Source organism: Tupaia chinensis, unplaced genomic scaffold, assembly GCF_000334495.1.
Source record: "Tupaia chinensis unplaced genomic scaffold, TupChi_1.0 Scaffold000085_1, whole genome shotgun sequence".
Lineage (NCBI taxonomy): Eukaryota > Metazoa > Chordata > Mammalia > Scandentia > Tupaiidae > Tupaia > Tupaia belangeri.
The window spans coordinates 1,541,597-1,559,934 of record NW_006159547.1 but is presented as its reverse complement, the minus strand read 5'-3'; the positions used below and the strand labels follow the sequence as shown (position 1 = coordinate 1,559,934).

Below are 18,338 nucleotides of genomic sequence, written 5' to 3'. Positions count from 1 at the left end.
AAAAAAAAAAAAAAAAAAGAGATCACATGGCATAGTATATTTTATGGAAGGAACAGAGGAAATTGAATTTTTTGAGATTAAAGTTGAAGTTCTTAGTACTTAAACTGTGTGATCTTGAACAGTTTTTGTTTTTTTTTAACTTTTTTGATTGACTGACTCTCCTTGAGCAATAAGAAATAATTATTGTGGTCAGAGTTGCTTGGAAGCTCAAATGAAAAAAATTACATGAGGATATGCCATATCAACTGTAAAATTCCATGCCAATATGAGGTTGCCTCTCAGTGTTGTGACATCCACGTTCGTCCTTTAAAAAATTTTTTTTAAATGCTGTTTAACCTTGTGGCCTACCTAGTGATATACTCTTAGTCTAACTTTACCTCTTCATTTCATAGATAAAAAATGAAATAGCAATAAGCCTTGGTATCTTGTCTATAATCACTCCAGTAACTCAGAACTGATATGAGACTACAACCCAGATAAAGTAGTACTTTCTATGCAACACCATCCTACTTTCCTTTTTGATTGATTTGCTACATTTTTATGGTTGAATTTAGGAACAAAAACTCTAACAATTGTATAAGACTTCTAATGTAGGAAAGATATAAATTATGAAAATTATGAAAATACGAGTAAACTTCCTTTTTTTAAAAAGAAAATTAAAGAACTATTCCCTACTTTTCTTTCTGTAATGTCACTGGAAACTGTTCATACAATGGTAAGCATACAAAGGGCTCTAGCAAAAGAACATAAAAATTGCCATCCTAGGTCTAATTTTGGAACTAAAGAATGTTAGTAGGAAGGCATGGTCATTTTCTCTGATGTGAAATTTTAAAAAGTTGATGTGCATGCTAAAGAGCTTAATTCATACCCTCTGAATGAATTTACCCCAGCTTTCTTTTCATCCAAATTATTTTCTATTCTATAGTACATCTTAGAAAGCAATAGTTATAAGTTAGCCGCTTATGCAAAATTCCTTAATTTTTGAAAACAACTTCTTTTAAGGCTTAAGTATCTTTTAATTCTAGTATTCTGTGAGTTTGGTGAGAAAATCTGTTTTCTTTTTGTATTACTCATGATTTTAAATGTCACGATCATTTTTAATTCACTGGTACAGACGTTTAAAGTCCATGTAATATACAGAACATTATGATTGACAAAAAAGTTGTATAGGTTATGAGTCAATGGGAGGCAGGGCATCCTGAGATTTAGTTTTTCTTAAATTAAAGTTATATTTGAGCAATTAGTAAGAAGTGGAAGATAATACTTTTAAATATTTGTTATTTGCCCAGCACCTTCCTAGATATTTATTTACATTCTTATTTAAGATTAACAACTTGATAGAATAATTGAAAATATATATTTACTTGATTTGAAGAAAACTAGTGGTATAATTTTTTTTGTTGGAAACACTATGAATAGAATGTTCTGGTAATGGGAACCAGCAGTTAGCATAATGGCTATGTCGCTGGACTCTCATGTAGTCGACCTCGGTTCGTGTCCCAGACCCGGTGACTTAAAACTCACGCCGGGCGTGTGTGCGTGCATGCCCAGGATCCCGAGAGGAGGATGGAGGAGAAGGGATTGTGGCGTGACCATCCCCCCTGGGGGGTGATTTCTCGCTTTCTGTCTCTATGTCTCTCTCTGTCTGACTGGTGAGCGCACACACCCTATAGCGAAAAAACCTCTCCAAAAAAAAAAAAAAGAATGTGCTGGTAAATAGTGCATTTGCCAAAGAAGCCAATGTTAAGATGAACAAACTGGAATAAGAGATTTATTCAAAATTATACCTTTCAGTGAAAATTATAGAACAATGTTAGGGTTTTTCAAATACACTATACTTTGAAACATGAAGACTAGCTAAAATAGTGGTCACAATGCTTTTGAAAGCATTCCAGAAACTGAGTGACTTTTGAATTGTCGCACATGTAATACATTAAACAATAATGGCCACACCACAATCCCTTCTTTTCCATTCTCTCTCAGAATTTGGGGAACAAACACCTACATGCTAGGTCTGTGTTTCAGGCTGCCAGGTCTGGGACTTGAACTGCAGAGTCAGCCATATGAGATCCAGCGCCTTAACCACGCACCACGTGCTGGCCCTTAAAGAAGATTTAAATGTTCTCATCACAAATAAATGGTAAATATTTGAGGTGGTGGATATGTTAAATTAGTCTAATTTGATCACTCCACAATATATCTGTTTTAAAACATCACATTTTATCCCACAAATATATACACGTTCTTTGTTGATCAAATGAAAAAATATAAACTTGAAAGCTTTTTCTAGTCCTAAATGGCTCTTTACTATAGAACTGCTCATCACGGAGTTTCTTTAAATAGCTTTCTTATTGGCTTCAATTGGATTTGTATGTGACTTTTTGCGTTTTCTGAAGTGATCTACCTTGACTAAAGCTACAGAAAATGTAGCAAAATAGGGCTATAATGATTTCATTCTGACATGTAAGTTAAAGGTGTAATAGCGATCTCTGATTTTTTCTAGGATTTTGAGTCTTCATGGTTAATTCTCAATGACAATGGCAGTGGCAATGGCAAGGTTGATTATGGAGAATTTAAACGTGCCATTATTGGTGAAATGAATGAATATAGGAAATCATTTGTTCGAAAGGTAACTTCGTTAAGCAATCTTTCAAATTATTACTTTCAATAGATCATTAAGTTCATTATTTAAAAATTTCAGGGGGAACCAGCAGTTAGCATAATGGCTATGTCGCTGGACTCCCACATAGTCGACCGCGGTTCACGTCCCGGACCCGGTGGCTTAAAACTCACGCTGGGCGCGTGTGCATGCGTGCCCAAGATCCTGAGAGGAGAATGGAGGAGAAGGGATTGCGGCGTGACCATCCCCCCTGGGGGGTGATTTCTCGCTTTATGTCTCTATGTCTCTCTCTGTCTGTCTGGCGAGCGCATGCGCCCTACAGTGAAAATCTCTCCAAAAAAAAAAAAAATTTCAGGGACCAGCAGTTGGCATAATGTTTATGTCACTCCCATGTAGTCAACCACAGTTTGAGTCCTGGACCCAGTGGCTTAAACTCACACTAGGCACGTGAGCGCATTTGCTCAAGATCCCAAGAGAAGAATGGAGGAGAAGGGATTGTGGCATGGCCATCCTTCCTGGAGGTGGGGATGGGGTGGTGATTTCTCGCTTTCTGTCTATCTGTCTCTCTCTCTCTCTTTCCGGCAAGCACATGTACCCTATAGCAAAACCCCTCAAAAAAATTCAATGAATTATCATTTAAAATGTTTTAAATCTTTTTTACATAATCTTATTATTGGGTTTAGTAAAACACAAAATAAGTACATATGCGTATAAATCTATCAAGAATAAAGCAGAACGACTTATGCGTATACTTTAGAAAATACTATAAATGAAAAATTCAAAATCAAGTTTGGTTCATATATTATTAACTCCATAATTGTGGCCTGTGCAAATTGCTAGCTATATAACTGTGCATTAGGAAATACACTGAGCCTCAGTTTTTCTATCTTAGAGAGTTGGTTAGAGTTCAAATATGAATTTGGAGATGGCACAATTCAGTCTGCAATATGTACCATATTTCTGTCAGTTCAATCTTGTAAATTATCAAACTTAATTCTAGTTCGACTCTTCTGCAAACGTGGGATGTTGCTTTAGGCAGCTTGTGTGTTTCTGTGTACCTAATCAACTTTCCAATGTTTCCAGAGTTGCACTGAATTAAAGGAGCAATAAAACAACTAGCATTTCAACAGGTAATATTACATTTCAAGAAACCCTGTAATGAAACTCAAAAAGTATTTCACTCTTATTGATCAGATCTAGAATATCTGCACACTCACTTTTTGAATTAAAATAATGCCCTTGGAAATTTGATTTGACCATTTACCAGTTTCATGTGACCCTAGAGCTGAAAGATACCTGAGAGGTCTTTAACTCAACTCCTGTTTGAAGAGGAGGAAAACCAGGGCCACAGAGGTTACTATCTCAAGATTAGAATGCTGGGAAATGGTAGAACTATTACCTGAGTGTAGGTTTCCTAATATCTTGCTTCATTGTCTTTTCCTTGTATGCACATTTATGGTGCTTCTTTCATATGCCAGTTTAATACTTTTAACTTGTCTTGTTTATAGATCGGAAATAATGTACTGCAAAATAGAAAATTAGATTCTCATGTCTAATGATTTTTAAAAAAATAACACTTCTCTCTTTGTTTAGGCCTTTATGAAACTGGATTTTAATAAAACTGGCATTGTGCCTATTGTAGACATAAGAAAATGTTATTGTGCAAAGAAGCATCCCCAAGTAATTTCAGGTAATAATTATGAGTCAAAATGTATTTGATTTCTAAAATGCTACTTAATAAAAGTATGGCTTTCAATGATGTTAATTTAAAGCATAGACTGAGGCCATTAATGGAGGAAATAAACAATTGTTTTTTAATCTAAAACTTGAGAGCTATTTGCCCATCTTCATTTAAAAATCTTTAAGTTTATTATCTGAATGTATTTGTTTCATTGATATTTATATCTAAGACATAACTCTAATGAGTGGAAACTTGAATGAAAAAGAACAGAATAGATTTAGAGAATAGATAATTATATATGCAAATTCTCAGAGTATATTTTTTTAAGAATTATTTTATTTAACTTTACTTATTTATTTTAATTTGATCAGAGAGGGACAGAGAGAGAAAGAGAGACAGAAAGTGAGACAACAAACTGCCAGGTCCAGGACTTGCACTGCAGTTGGCCATGTGGGAGTCCAGCACCCTTAACCACCATGCCACCTGCCAGCCTCCAAGAATTTTATCTTTATATAAGTTTATTTGTTTCTTCTATGAGAGAGAGAGAGTGAGAAAGAGAGAGAGAGGGCGAAGATGGGGAAAGAGAGAATAGGCACTTTTAAAAAATATTTACTAATTCTCTTCGTTGTTTTTATGTTTATAATTGATGGTCATGCAGCAATCCATACTCCATTTCTCCATCCTATTGGGTTTATGGACATGCACACACCTGTGCCTAATGTGTTTTTCAAGTTTCTGGGGCTGAGGTTTAAACTGTAGCCACCTTGTGGAATCTGGTTCCCTTAATCACTAAATTATGAAACTATCGCTGAAGGTTTTTTGAACATGAAAAAAAATCACTAAACATATTATTATGTAGCTTGCTTTTCACACTCAACAATACATTGTAGAGCTCTTTCCATGTTAATTCATATTGACTCACCTTATTTTGGTGTACTGTATGTTATTATTTTTCTACATTAATATACTATGATTTACTTAGGTATTATCCTACTGGTAGACTTTTAATTTCTAATTATTGATGTATTACCAGTGAAGCAATACATATGCCTCTTTGTGGCTCCTTAGGCACGTTTTCTATTTTCATGGAGTTATAACAATGACTAGAATTGCTAGGATGTCTACATTTAAAATTTTAGCTGTTATGTCCAGATTACATTGTAAAATGGCTATACTAGATTGCTGGAGAATACTGTTCCTCCATAACTTTGATAGCAACTTAGCTTTATACCAATCTGATAAGTTAAAAAAGAAAAATAATTTCAGTTGCATTTCCCTGGTTACAAGGGTGATTAAAGATATTTCCATATATTCATTGACCAGTGGTCTGTCTTTTATGAATATTGTCCATTTTTAAATGAAGTTTCTTACAATTTATAGATTGAATTATAATTACTATTATTGTAGAATTTCATTTTTTATTTTTGTTTTTAAAAGTTTCTTTCTTTCTTCCAAAAGAGAGAGAAAGTGATGGAAAGACAGCACTCTCAGCAGGGTCTTCATGCTGTGATCCACTCTCAGCTCCAGCCTACCCTACTTCATGGGCACGCATGCACCCGGTGTGTTCAGAGTGGTCTCTGGATATAAACCCAGAGCCTTCCCATGTGGGTCAGCTGTGCAGAGCATTGACATACTGCTGTACCACCACCTCCCCGCCCCCAAAATTTTATTTGTCTAATATGAAAGGAGATACACTGTAATGGCTTGGGTTTCTTTTTATCTTTTCTTTCTTTTTTTTATTTTTTTTCTTTAGAGAGGTTTTTGCTATAGGGCGCGTGCGCTTGCCAGAAAGACAGAGAGAGACAGAGAGACAGAAAGCGAGAAATCACCCCCCAGGGGGGATGGCCACGCCGCAATCTCTTCTCCATTCTTCTCTCGGGATCTTGGGCACGCACACACACGCGCCCAGTGTGAGTTTAAGCCACTGGGTCCGAGATGCGAACTGTGGTCTACTACATGGGAGTCCAGGACATAGCCATTATGCTAACTGCTGGTTCCTGGCTTGGACTTCTTATCTTTAAGTCTTATATATGGTATATTTATTACTTTTAATACTCAAGTGAAAAAAATAAAACTTATTATGAAGATTAAAGCTAATCATTATTGTTTCCCAAATTTCTAATGATCTATGTCAGGTCAGAATAGTTTAATTTGCTTATCCATGACTTCAGATTAACTGCATTTATTATAATTTCTAGTATTATTTGTCCTTATATTTCCCCTTTAAACACGTCATTCTTTCCTCCTGTCTCTTTAATTAGTGAGATTAAATATGAATACAAAATAGTTTACTCATTTCAGCAATTGGGTGATTTTAACACCATGAGTTTTTCTCCTTCCATATAATAATCTCAAATAGATTGCTTAAGTGACTTAGTTTTATTACGTATCATCGAGTTGTCGAGAGATTTTTGTTTCTGTTGCTGTTGGGAAAGCCTTAGCTTCAGAAAGTTCATACTTTGTCTTTACATTTATATTAAGGATGATAAGGCAGCAAGCTAAATAATCTCAGGAGAAAACTTCTTTGTTTTGTAAATAAGAAAAGAAACACCTATTTTTATCTATCATTACAAATTATAATCTATTACATGCCAATCTCTGAGGTATAGATTGTTTACAATTTATAATTAATTTTAAATTAAGACTCTTATACCACATATAATTTATTGATCAAAAACATTCTCTTTTTGGGAACCAGCAGTTAGCGTAATGGCTATGTTGCTGGACTCCCATGTAGTTGACCACGGTTTGTGTCCCATACCCGGTGGCTTAAAACTCACGCCGGGCGCGTGTGCATGCATGCCCAAGATCCCGAGAGGAGAATGGAGGAGAAGGGATTGCGGAGTGACCATCCTCCCTGGGGGGTGATTTCTCGCTTTCTGTCTCTCTGTCTCTCTCTGTCTGCCTGGCGAGCGCACGCGCCCTATAGCAAAAACCTCCCCCCGCCCCCCCAATTCTCTTTTTTACTTTGTTAAGTTTCATTAGAAAAAATTGCTTCCAAGTTTAATAGAAATGGGATAAACTATATGTATTTCTGTGTAATGGAATTAGAAGTCTAATGTTTGTCATTGTAAATATTTTTCAATATCTAAGAGGAGTGAAATAAATTTTAGTTATGGTAAAAGGTAGATATTTTCTGGGCAGGAAATTTAAAGGATGTATAAAGTTTTGACCATTTGGACTGGCAGGTGGCATGGTGGTTAAGGGCACTGGACTCCCACATGACCATCCAGAGTTTGAGTCCTGGACCTGGAGGCTTGCTTCCTTGTTTTCCCCCTCTCTCTCTCTCTCACTCTCTCTTTCTCACTCCCACCCTGTCCCTCTCTGGTCAAATGAAAATAAAGAATGAAATAAAATAATTCTTTAAAAAAAGTTTTGACTATACATTTAAATGAATATTTTTCTTTGAAACATTATGTTAAAACTAATCTGTTCCAAAGTATGAATAACAAACTATTCAGAGGGTTTCCAGAAGGAAATTTGTCCTGGCAAAATTTATTTTTATATAGAAATCTTGATTCATTTTTATTTTCAATTAACATTTAATCACAGATTCTCTTTACCATTGTATATTTGTGTGTGTACATAGCGTAATTATTTAGTCCTTTTTCATTCAACCTCTTCTTTATGAAACAATCACTTTGTTTTGTATTTCTCATGTATTTTTTTTTCCAGGACTAAATATCTCTACTGGTAAATTTACCAAACATAAAAAATTTATCAATTTATTTATCAATACCAATTTATCACAGATTCTTCCAAAAATATAAGAGGCAGGAACACCTCATATGATTTTTTTTTTCTTTCTTTCTTTTTTTTTTTTTTTTGGAGAGATTTTCACTGTAGGGCGCGTGCGCTTGCCAGACAGACAGAGACATAGAGACAGAAAGCGAGAAATCACTCCCCAGGGGGGATGGTCACGCCGCAATCCCTTCTCCTCCATTCTCCTCTCGGGATCTTGGGCACGCACGCACACGTGCCCGGCGTGAGTTTTAAGCCACTGGGTCCGGGACACGAACCATGGTCGACTACGTGGGAGTCCAGCGACATAGCCATTACGCTAACTGCTGGTCACCTCATATGATTTTGTCCATATTCTATGAATGGTGTGTTAAGTTATTTGCCTGCTTTGGATCGACTTTGTATTGCTTCTACAGATATGACTTGGTCATTATGTATAATCTTTTTTATGTTTAGTTGGATTTGGTTTGCTCATGTTTTATGAAGATTTATGGGTTTATATTCATAATGTATATTGATCACATGTATCTTTCTAAAAAATTAAAAAAAATAATTTCCAGAAGATAATAATTTACCACTATTTAAAGCAAATTTAATTCCTTTAGTTGGAAAGGCACTTTATAATTCATTATTACCTAAGGGCCATTAGAGAATCTTTAGTTTGTGAACAAGTCCCCACTCATTCCCTAATTTTGTCCACTCTTTTAGAGAAGAGATTAGGGTGGTATTTCCATTTAAACCTGTTATTACTTTACAGGTCACTGCACAGAGGAAGAAATCAAATCATCTTTTCTGGACACATTAGAAGAAGCCTGCAGCAAGTCTGATGAAGTGTCGTATGGTGAATTTGAAGATTACTATGAGGGTCTAAGTATAGGAATAGCAGATGATGAAGATTTTATTAACATCTTACGTATTCCATGGGGGATTTAGTTTTAATAATGCTATGTCATCAGGACTAAGCATTTTATAGAAGAAATAAATTGAATGTAAAGTATGATCAAACATTGTAACATTTTTCTGGGACTCTCTTCATCCTGTTTTTCTCAAAAAAGTTGAGTCAGGAAAGAGAACTATTCAGAAAGATATATGTTGGAGTATGTATGTTCATGCATGTGCACGCATGCTCATCATCTAAAAAATTGTAAAGATATGTCTTTTTCGTCTTTAATTTACTTTGAATATAATTTAAAAATTAGCCTCAATCAGAAAGCTTCATCTGGTGGCAAAAGGTGGAGTGATGGTTCAGGCACTGAACTTCCACATGGCTGATCATGGTTCAAATCCTGGACCTGGTGGCTTCAAAATCTTGCTGAGCACATGTGTGTGCATGCCCAAAATACCAAGAGGAGAACAGAGAAAAAGGGTTGAGATGTGGCCATGCCCCCCGGTGGGGGGGGGAGATGTGATTTCTCACTTTTCCTCTCACTATCTATTTTTGTCTCTCTCTAGTCAGCATGCTATGGCAGGAACCTAAGGAAAACAAAAAGTAACTTAAGTTTCATTTATATGAGAGCATCTATATAGTAACTAGGTTTTCTGTCCCTTCAACTTATTTTTTGCTACTTCTCCAGAGTATAAGTGCCACCATTCTTAATTTGATCAATTGGAATTGGGCCTGAATCCTATAAGACTGAAACACTTCAACTTGTTTTAAGCATATGAAAATGTTAAAGAACTAAAGGATATGCAGGAGAAATTTTCTGAGCAGGGCGATTATAGATGTTTTCTGTAACACTATTATTTAGAATGATTGAAGTTTATCCTTACAAGGCACGTACACACTCATTTGTCTTGCATTCTTCTCTTGTAAATTACATGCGGTTTGTTCAATAGGGTACGGTTTTTCTAGTGGCCAGTTATATTCATTCTTTAATTCTGTTTTTAACTGTGGTCCTTGTTACAGGCATAAAATTATTTAGTTAAAAACAATACTATATAGGAAGAAGAATGATCTCGTATATGATTAAATAAATATCTCAAAAAGTACGTGACCACATAAATGGATCTAAGAGATAATTTAATAATTCTTTCCCAGAATGCAATAGCGTATTTTTGATATCTTAAAATGAGTGTATGGCATTCTAAACATATCATTTTTGGTATACTAAACAACTGAAACATTTTATTCTAAAGATGTATTATTTAATGGTTAGATGTATTATAATTATTCTTTATAAATTCTATGTTCTTCACTTCTTCCTGGGAATACAGAGAACTTTATGATGTTTTTCTAAGTTCACAATTTAAAATTTTATTGGGGTGCTATCAAACTTACTACTCAAATATCAGAAAGAAAATATGTACAAACTTTCAGTGCTATTTTCCCTGGCTAAATTCCTTATGTTTTTTTTTTAAATATTAAGTTATTGAAATTAAACAATATTCTAGAAGACATTTTGACAGAAATAAGCCTGTAACATTTTTTTCTTTTTTTTATTAATTTGCCTGAGAGCTCACGAGCTCACCAAAGAGAGACAGAAAGAGGAAGAGGGAAAAAGCACCACCTATGAGGAATGACCATGCTGCAATTTATTGGTATACCTCTTTCTCTCCATTCAGGATTTTGGACACACATGCATACACGCCCAGTGTGCTATTCAAGCCCCTGGGTCCAGGACTCAAACAGCTTGGACAACTATGTGGAATCCAACTCCCTTAACTATCAGCCTGACCCTATAACACTATTTCTAAGTTACTTTTGTTTTTCTTGGAAAAATCCATCTGATTATAGACATCTTGAACTTTACAATTGTTCTCATGTTAAAGTGACTAATACTAAGGATTTTTGATATGCATATAGCGTTTTTTGCTGATCTCTTCTTAGTTTTTCTTAATGAACCTTGCCTTAGGTTTATTAGAAAATACATAGGTTGTCATTGTAAAAAACGGAGACATACTTCTGGAGTTGAATGTATTAGTATGTCAGCATACTCTTAATGTAAACTTTTATACGAATAAAAATATTCACCTGTGGTTAAATGCAGGAAGTATTTTTACTTACGAGATATAACTTTTAGTACAGTTAATTTCTTATTGTTTTTTATAATTGTTATTCCTATGTAGAGTTAAAAAAAGACATTTTTTGGTGTATTTTGTTAAATTACAATTGATGACACAATAAATCATCTTGCTTTTGAATTTGTCTCACTGTCTGTATTCTTTAATTTTAGTATAGTAAAACTTGTTATCTAGTATTCAATTTAGTAGAAGAGCATTTAATAAAAGTGGTATTGCTAAATATTCACAAATGTAGTAATCAGCTTTTTTCTTTTTTTCTTTTTTGAGAGGTTTTTCACTATAGGGCGCGTGCGCTCGCCAGACAGACAGAGAGAGACAGAGAGACAGAAAGCAAGAAATCACCCCCTAGAGGGGATGGCCACGCCGCAATCCCTTCTCCATTCTCCTCTCGGGATCTTGGGCACGCACGCACACGCGCCCGGCGTGGGTTTTAAGCCACCGGGTCTGGGACGCGTACCACGGTCGACTATGCGGGAGTCCAGTGACATAGCCATTACGCCAGCTGCTGGTTCCCAGTAATCAGCTTTTGAAATCTTAATAGTTTCCAAAATAATATCTTGGAGTAATTTAAAAATATTAGGTTATATGTTGAAATATTGTTACATGAATTTATAGCTGAGTGTATTTTATATGTGTGTCTAGATTTTTGAAAGTTATTTTCCTATTGTGATACAGACTTGTCTTCTCAGTTATCAGTTAACAGTATTTTTATTTGATTGTGTTTATTAATTTTATTCCTTTTTTTTTTTTGCTTCAGGATGCATATGCTTATAAGAGAGCGAGAGAGAGAGGGAGATAGATCACTCCCTATAGGGCATGGCCATGCCATCTGTTCTACCTAAGCTCATCTCTCTATACTCAGCTTATTCTTCACATTTCTTCTCTTCAGTTCGTCTCTCAGAATTTTGAGCATGCACATACATGCACTAGCCATGTTTTTCTAGCCATTGGGTCTGGGACTCTAACCACATAAGTAGCCCATGTGGGATCCAGTGTCTAAACAACCATACCACTTATTGGCTCAATTTTCTTTTTATAAATAAAATTTTACAGAATTCTCAGGGAAAAAAATCACATTTTGTTAGAAAATAAGTGATATTATATTAGAATTTTTAACTGTATTTTAATGGAAAAAGATATTTCCACGGTGGAGCATTTATAGTGTAGTTAAAAGTATATGTTCCTATTTTTAGTTTTATAACATGTGAATATAAAAGTTAAAGAGTTAATGGACCAGTGGCTCTGCATAGACTTAGAAGAATTTATAATTTTAATAAGCCATAAAATACACCTTATTTTACCCATTACTTTTGACTTCTAGTCAGTCTAAATTATTTTCAATTACTTCTGAGGAGAAAAGGCTATGTTTACTGCATATTATTTAGCACACCATGGTAAGATTATAGTTTTTATTATTATTTTTTTTTAAGAGTTTTTGCCTTAGGTCAAATGCACACACTGGGGAGAGAGAGAAACAGAGACAGTGAAAGGGAAAGTGAGAAATCACTCCCCACTTGAGATTATAGTTTTTTATTTGTGGAAATAAATAGGTGGCATGGTATGTACTGTGTTCACTACCAGGTTGATCCAACAAGGCTGATCGGGAAGAGCATTGTTAGTGAAAGTGCTTTAAGAAGTAGCAGGGTCTGGGCCTATGTAACATGAGTCCAGCAGCGAAAGAGCAAACAGATCCAAAGGGTGGACAGAGATGTATTATTTTATGACATTGAGAAGCTCACCCATTATGCCCTTTCATTTTTGATTTTAAAGTTATACAAACTTCTAAGGAAAATTCATTTATTGGATGTGCTTTGTATAAGAGAGAACAAACATCACATATTAGACCTACTGTGCATTTGATCATTATCTGTTCATTTAGTCAGTCCTTTGGTGAGTAGCACTGTCCATACAATTGCTCAAGGTTCCTAGATATTTTAGGTTTTTCTCACACTCCCTGTATACCCATTTAGTCTCAAGTCTTAAGTTTTTTCCCCTTTGAATCTGTTCCTTTCACTATTCTCAGTGCTGATGCCAGAATACAACTCTTATCACCTGTCGTGTGTATTGCCCCTCATCAACTCAGTCCCCTTCCCAATCCTATTCCGACCCACCACACATTGCTGTTAAGTGACCCTTTTCAGACTACTTCACTTCCTGAATAAAATTCCTCCCTGCTAGCCCATATCTTCAGAAAAGTTGAAACTCTTAACACATAAAACCTAAGTGCAGTGATCTCTGTAATTTCATCTATCTATTCTCAGCTCATTCCTCCCATTTCTCCAACCCTTCTGAATTACCTATAGTTTTAAAATGGAATATGAGGTTTCAAACCTCTCTACTGTCATACCTGTGTTACACAACTGTCTACAAAGATTTTCTCTACGTAATGAATCTAAATTAATTCATACTGGTCTCATACTATGTTAAGAATCTTTTTTCTTTTTTTCTGAAAAGTTAAATCCGACAAACTCTTGAATATGATATAGTTTTCGAAAGTGGGATTCCCAGTTACACACTTGTTCCCTTAAATTAGCATTTATCACTTTACATGATAATCATTACTTTGCTTATGTTTTATCCAGTACATTCTTTATTATTATTATTATTATTATTATTATTATTATTTTTGCAGAGGTTTTTGCTATAGGGCATATGCGCTTGCCAGACAGACAGAGAAAGACAGACAGAAAGCGAGAAATCACCCTTCACGGGGGATGGCCACACCACAATCCCTTCTCCTCCATTCTTCTCTCGGGATCTTAGGCACGCACACACCGTGGAGGTAGAAATGATATTTTATTTAGCCTTGTGATACTGGTCTCTGCCTGACACAGGGTTGGGATTAAGTCAATGTCTGTTGCTGGGTGAGTGTATGATTTATTGAGCAGTGATTATTATGGTTCTTGCAGTTGAACATGTTTGTATTAACATAGTTTAGCATAGGTCATGTAAAGAGTATGAATGTGCTATTTAGCACAAGCTTCAATTATAGGGACAATAAGTTATCTTTTTAAAGAATGTAGGTTCAACTAGACAGGAAGAAAAAACTTTACTGATCTATGGAACTGAAGAGTGATTGTAATAAATAATACATTGCATATTTCAAAATCTCTGTGAGTAGATTTTTAGTTTTCACTACACACAAAAAAGTGGGAGACTTCAAAAGTCTGTAGAAAAATGAAATTAAAATATAAGCTTATTTGGGTGCAAAAGAATTTTGAAATCCATGCATAGTGTTTTCATAATATGCATTTTCCATGAGATTTTGAAGACCTCTCATATGTGAGGTGATGGATTTGTTAATTAATGTGATTTAATCATTCCAGTTGTAAGCATGTATTAAACATCACATTGTGCCCCATAAATATATATAATGTTATTTATCAATTAAAAAAAAAACTGCACAAGCTGCAGATTTTAGCTTGCACATTTTCATTAAAGCCTCCCTGCTCAGCAGCTAATATATCACTTCAGTTATTTGGAACTCATTCAACAGTGGATGCTTAGCCTGTTGTAATCTCGTTGCACCTCCTTGCTAAGAAATATTTGTTTAATAAATGTCTGTATGCATGGCAGAATTTGGTCTGAGATTTATTTCATTATACTTTGGTAATGAGGTTAAAGGATAACACATAAAACCTAAGTGCAGTGATCTCTGTAATTTCATCTATCTATTCTCAGCTCATTCCTCCCATTTCTCCAACCCTTCTGAATTACCTATAGTTTTAAAATGGAATATGAGGTTTCAAACCTCTCTACTGTCATACCTGTGTTACACAACTGTCTACAAAGATTTTCTCTACGTAATGAATCTAAATTAATTCATACTGGTCTCATACTATGTTAAGAATCTTTTTTCTTTTTTTCTGAAAAGTTAAATCCGACAAACTCTTGAATATGATATAGTTTTCGAAAGTGGGATTCCCAGTTACACACTTGTTCCCTTAAATTAGCATTTATCACTTTACATGATAATCATTACTTTGCTTATGTTTTATCCAGTACATTCTTTATTATTATTATTATTATTATTATTATTATTTTTGCAGAGGTTTTTGCTATAGGGCATATGCGCTTGCCAGACAGACAGAGAAAGACAGACAGAAAGCGAGAAATCACCCTTCACGGGGGATGGCCACACCACAATCCCTTCTCCTCCATTCTTCTCTCGGGATCTTGGGCACGCACACACATATGCACCCGGTGTGAGTTTAAGCCACTGGATCTGGGGCTCGAACTGTTGCCAACAACATGGGAGTCCAGCGACATAGCCATTATGCCAACTGCTGGCCCCTTATACAGTAGATTCTAAACTCCCTGCAGGTAGAAATCATATTTTATTTAACCTTGTGATACTGGTCTCTGCCTGACACAGGGTTGGGATTAAGTCAATGTCTGTTGCTGGGTGAGTGTATGATTTATTGAGCAGTGATTATTATGGTTCTTGCAGTTGAACATGTTTGTATTAACATAGTTTAGCATAGGTCATGTAAAGAGTATGAATGTGCTATTTAGCACAAGCTTCAATTATAGGGACAATAAGTTATCTTTTTAAAGAATGTAGGTTCAACTAGACAGGAAGAAAAAACTTTACTGATCTATGGAACTGAAGAGTGATTGTAATAAATAATACATTGCATATTTCAAAATCTCTGTGAGTAGATTTTTAGTTTTCACTACACACAAAAAAGTGGGAGACTTCAAAAGTCTGTAGAAAAATGAAATTAAAATATAAGCTTATTTGGGTGCAAAAGAATTTTGAAATCCATGCATAGTGTTTTCATAATATGCATTTTCCATGAGATTTTGAAGACCTCTCATATGTGAGGTGATGGATTTGTTAATTAATGTGATTTAATCATTCCAGTTGTAAGCATGTATTAAACATCACATTGTGCCCCATAAATATATATAATGTTATTTATCAATTAAAAAAAAAACTGCACAAGCTGCAGATTTTAGCTTGCACATTTTCATTAAAGCCTCCCTGCTCAGCAGCTAATATATCACTTCAGTTATTTGGAACTCATTCAACAGTGGATGCTTAGCCTGTTGTAATCTCGTTGCACCTCCTTGCTAAGAAATATTTGTTTAATAAATGTCTGTATGCATGGCAGAATTTGGTCTGAGATTTATTTCATTATACTTTGGTAATGAGGTTAAAGGAAGTACCTAATTTTCACCTACCTCAAAGATTTGGGGGCAACCATGGCTCATCACCTGAAAGGAACCTGTTACTTGTGTACAACTAAATTGATTGCCAGTTCACAGCTGCAATTCTTTGTGAGGCTTTGCAGGAGTCACTGCAAAACAGCATGGCATAATACCTGAAGCAGCGTAAAAGACTCAAACACCCCTAGTTCATCACAGACTGGGAATGTTTATTTTATTTGTGTATTTATTAATTTTTTTTATCATAGACAGGTAACTTTTCACTTTCATGTCCATTAAATGTTTTGTCTTTTCCCTGATGCTTACCCCCATTATCCAACCCTTGCTACCCACTCCCCATTACTCACCCACTTCTATACTGTCTCTAGTAGCTACAGTTTGCCCCCTTCTGAATTACCTATAGTTTTAAAATGGAATATGAGGTTTCAAACCTCTCTACTGTCATACCTGTGTTACACAACTGTCTACAAAGATTTTCTCTACGTAATGAATCTAAATTAATTCATACTGGTCTCATACTATGTTAAGAATCTTTTTTCTTTTTTTCTGAAAAGTTAAATCCGACAAACTCTTGAATATGATATAGTTTTCGAAAGTGGGATTCCCAGTTACACACTTGTTCCCTTAAATTAGCATTTATCACTTTACATGATAATCATTACTTTGCTTATGTTTTATCCAGTACATTCTTTATTATTATTATTATTATTATTATTATTATTTTTGCAGAGGTTTTTGCTATAGGGCATATGCGCTTGCCAGACAGACAGAGAAAGACAGACAGAAAGCGAGAAATCACCCTTCACGGGGGATGGCCACACCACAATCCCTTCTCCTCCATTCTTCTCTCGGGATCTTGGGCACGCACACACATATGCACCCGGTGTGAGTTTAAGCCACTGGATCTGGGGCTCGAACTGTTGCCAACAACATGGGAGTCCAGCGACATAGCCATTATGCCAACTGCTGGCCCCTTATACAGTAGATTCTAAACTCCCTGCAGGTAGAAATCATATTTTATTTAACCTTGTGATACTGGTCTCTGCCTGACACAGGGTTGGGATTAAGTCAATGTCTGTTGCTGGGTGAGTGTATGATTTATTGAGCAGTGATTATTATGGTTCTTGCAGTTGAACATGTTTGTATTAACATAGTTTAGCATAGGTCATGTAAAGAGTATGAATGTGCTATTTAGCACAAGCTTCAATTATAGGGACAATAAGTTATCTTTTTAAAGAATGTAGGTTCAACTAGACAGGAAGAAAAAACTTTACTGATCTATGGAACTGAAGAGTGATTGTAATAAATAATACATTGCATATTTCAAAATCTCTGTGAGTAGATTTTTAGTTTTCACTACACACAAAAAAGTGGGAGACTTCAAAAGTCTGTAGAAAAATGAAATTAAAATATAAGCTTATTTGGGTGCAAAAGAATTTTGAAATCCATGCATAGTGTTTTCATAATATGCATTTTCCATGAGATTTTGAAGACCTCTCATATGTGAGGTGATGGATTTGTTAATTAATGTGATTTAATCATTCCAGTTGTAAGCATGTATTAAACATCACATTGTGCCCCATAAATATATATAATGTTATTTATCAATTAAAAAAAAAACTGCACAAGCTGCAGATTTTAGCTTGCACATTTTCATTAAAGCCTCCCTGCTCAGCAGCTAATATATCACTTCAGTTATTTGGAACTCATTCAACAGTGGATGCTTAGCCTGTTGTAATCTCGTTGCACCTCCTTGCTAAGAAATATTTGTTTAATAAATGTCTGTATGCATGGCAGAATTTGGTCTGAGATTTATTTCATTATACTTTGGTAATGAGGTTAAAGGAAGTACCTAATTTTCACCTACCTCAAAGATTTGGGGGCAACCATGGCTCATCACCTGAAAGGAACCTGTTACTTGTGTACAACTAAATTGATTGCCAGTTCACAGCTGCAATTCTTTGTGAGGCTTTGCAGGAGTCACTGCAAAACAGCATGGCATAATACCTGAAGCAGCGTAAAAGACTCAAACACCCCTAGTTCATCACAGACTGGGAATGTTTATTTTATTTGTGTATTTATTAATTTTTTTTATCATAGACA

The 18,338-nt window shown here is 35.2% G+C and overlaps 1 protein-coding gene across 1 annotated transcript in view; it reads left to right on the top strand.

Moving 5' to 3' along the window:
* CAPS2 (calcyphosine 2) overlaps positions 1-9,361 on the top strand; it is a 63,230-nt gene extending 53,869 nt beyond the window's left edge. Inside the window, 3 exon segments of the mRNA XM_006142846.2 lie at positions 2,504-2,629; positions 4,214-4,310; positions 8,800-9,361. Coding sequence (XP_006142908.1) covers positions 2,504-2,629; positions 4,214-4,310; positions 8,800-8,975 — 399 coding nt within the window. The 3' untranslated portion in view covers positions 8,976-9,361.
* Positions 9,362-18,338: the final 8,977 nt, after the last annotated feature.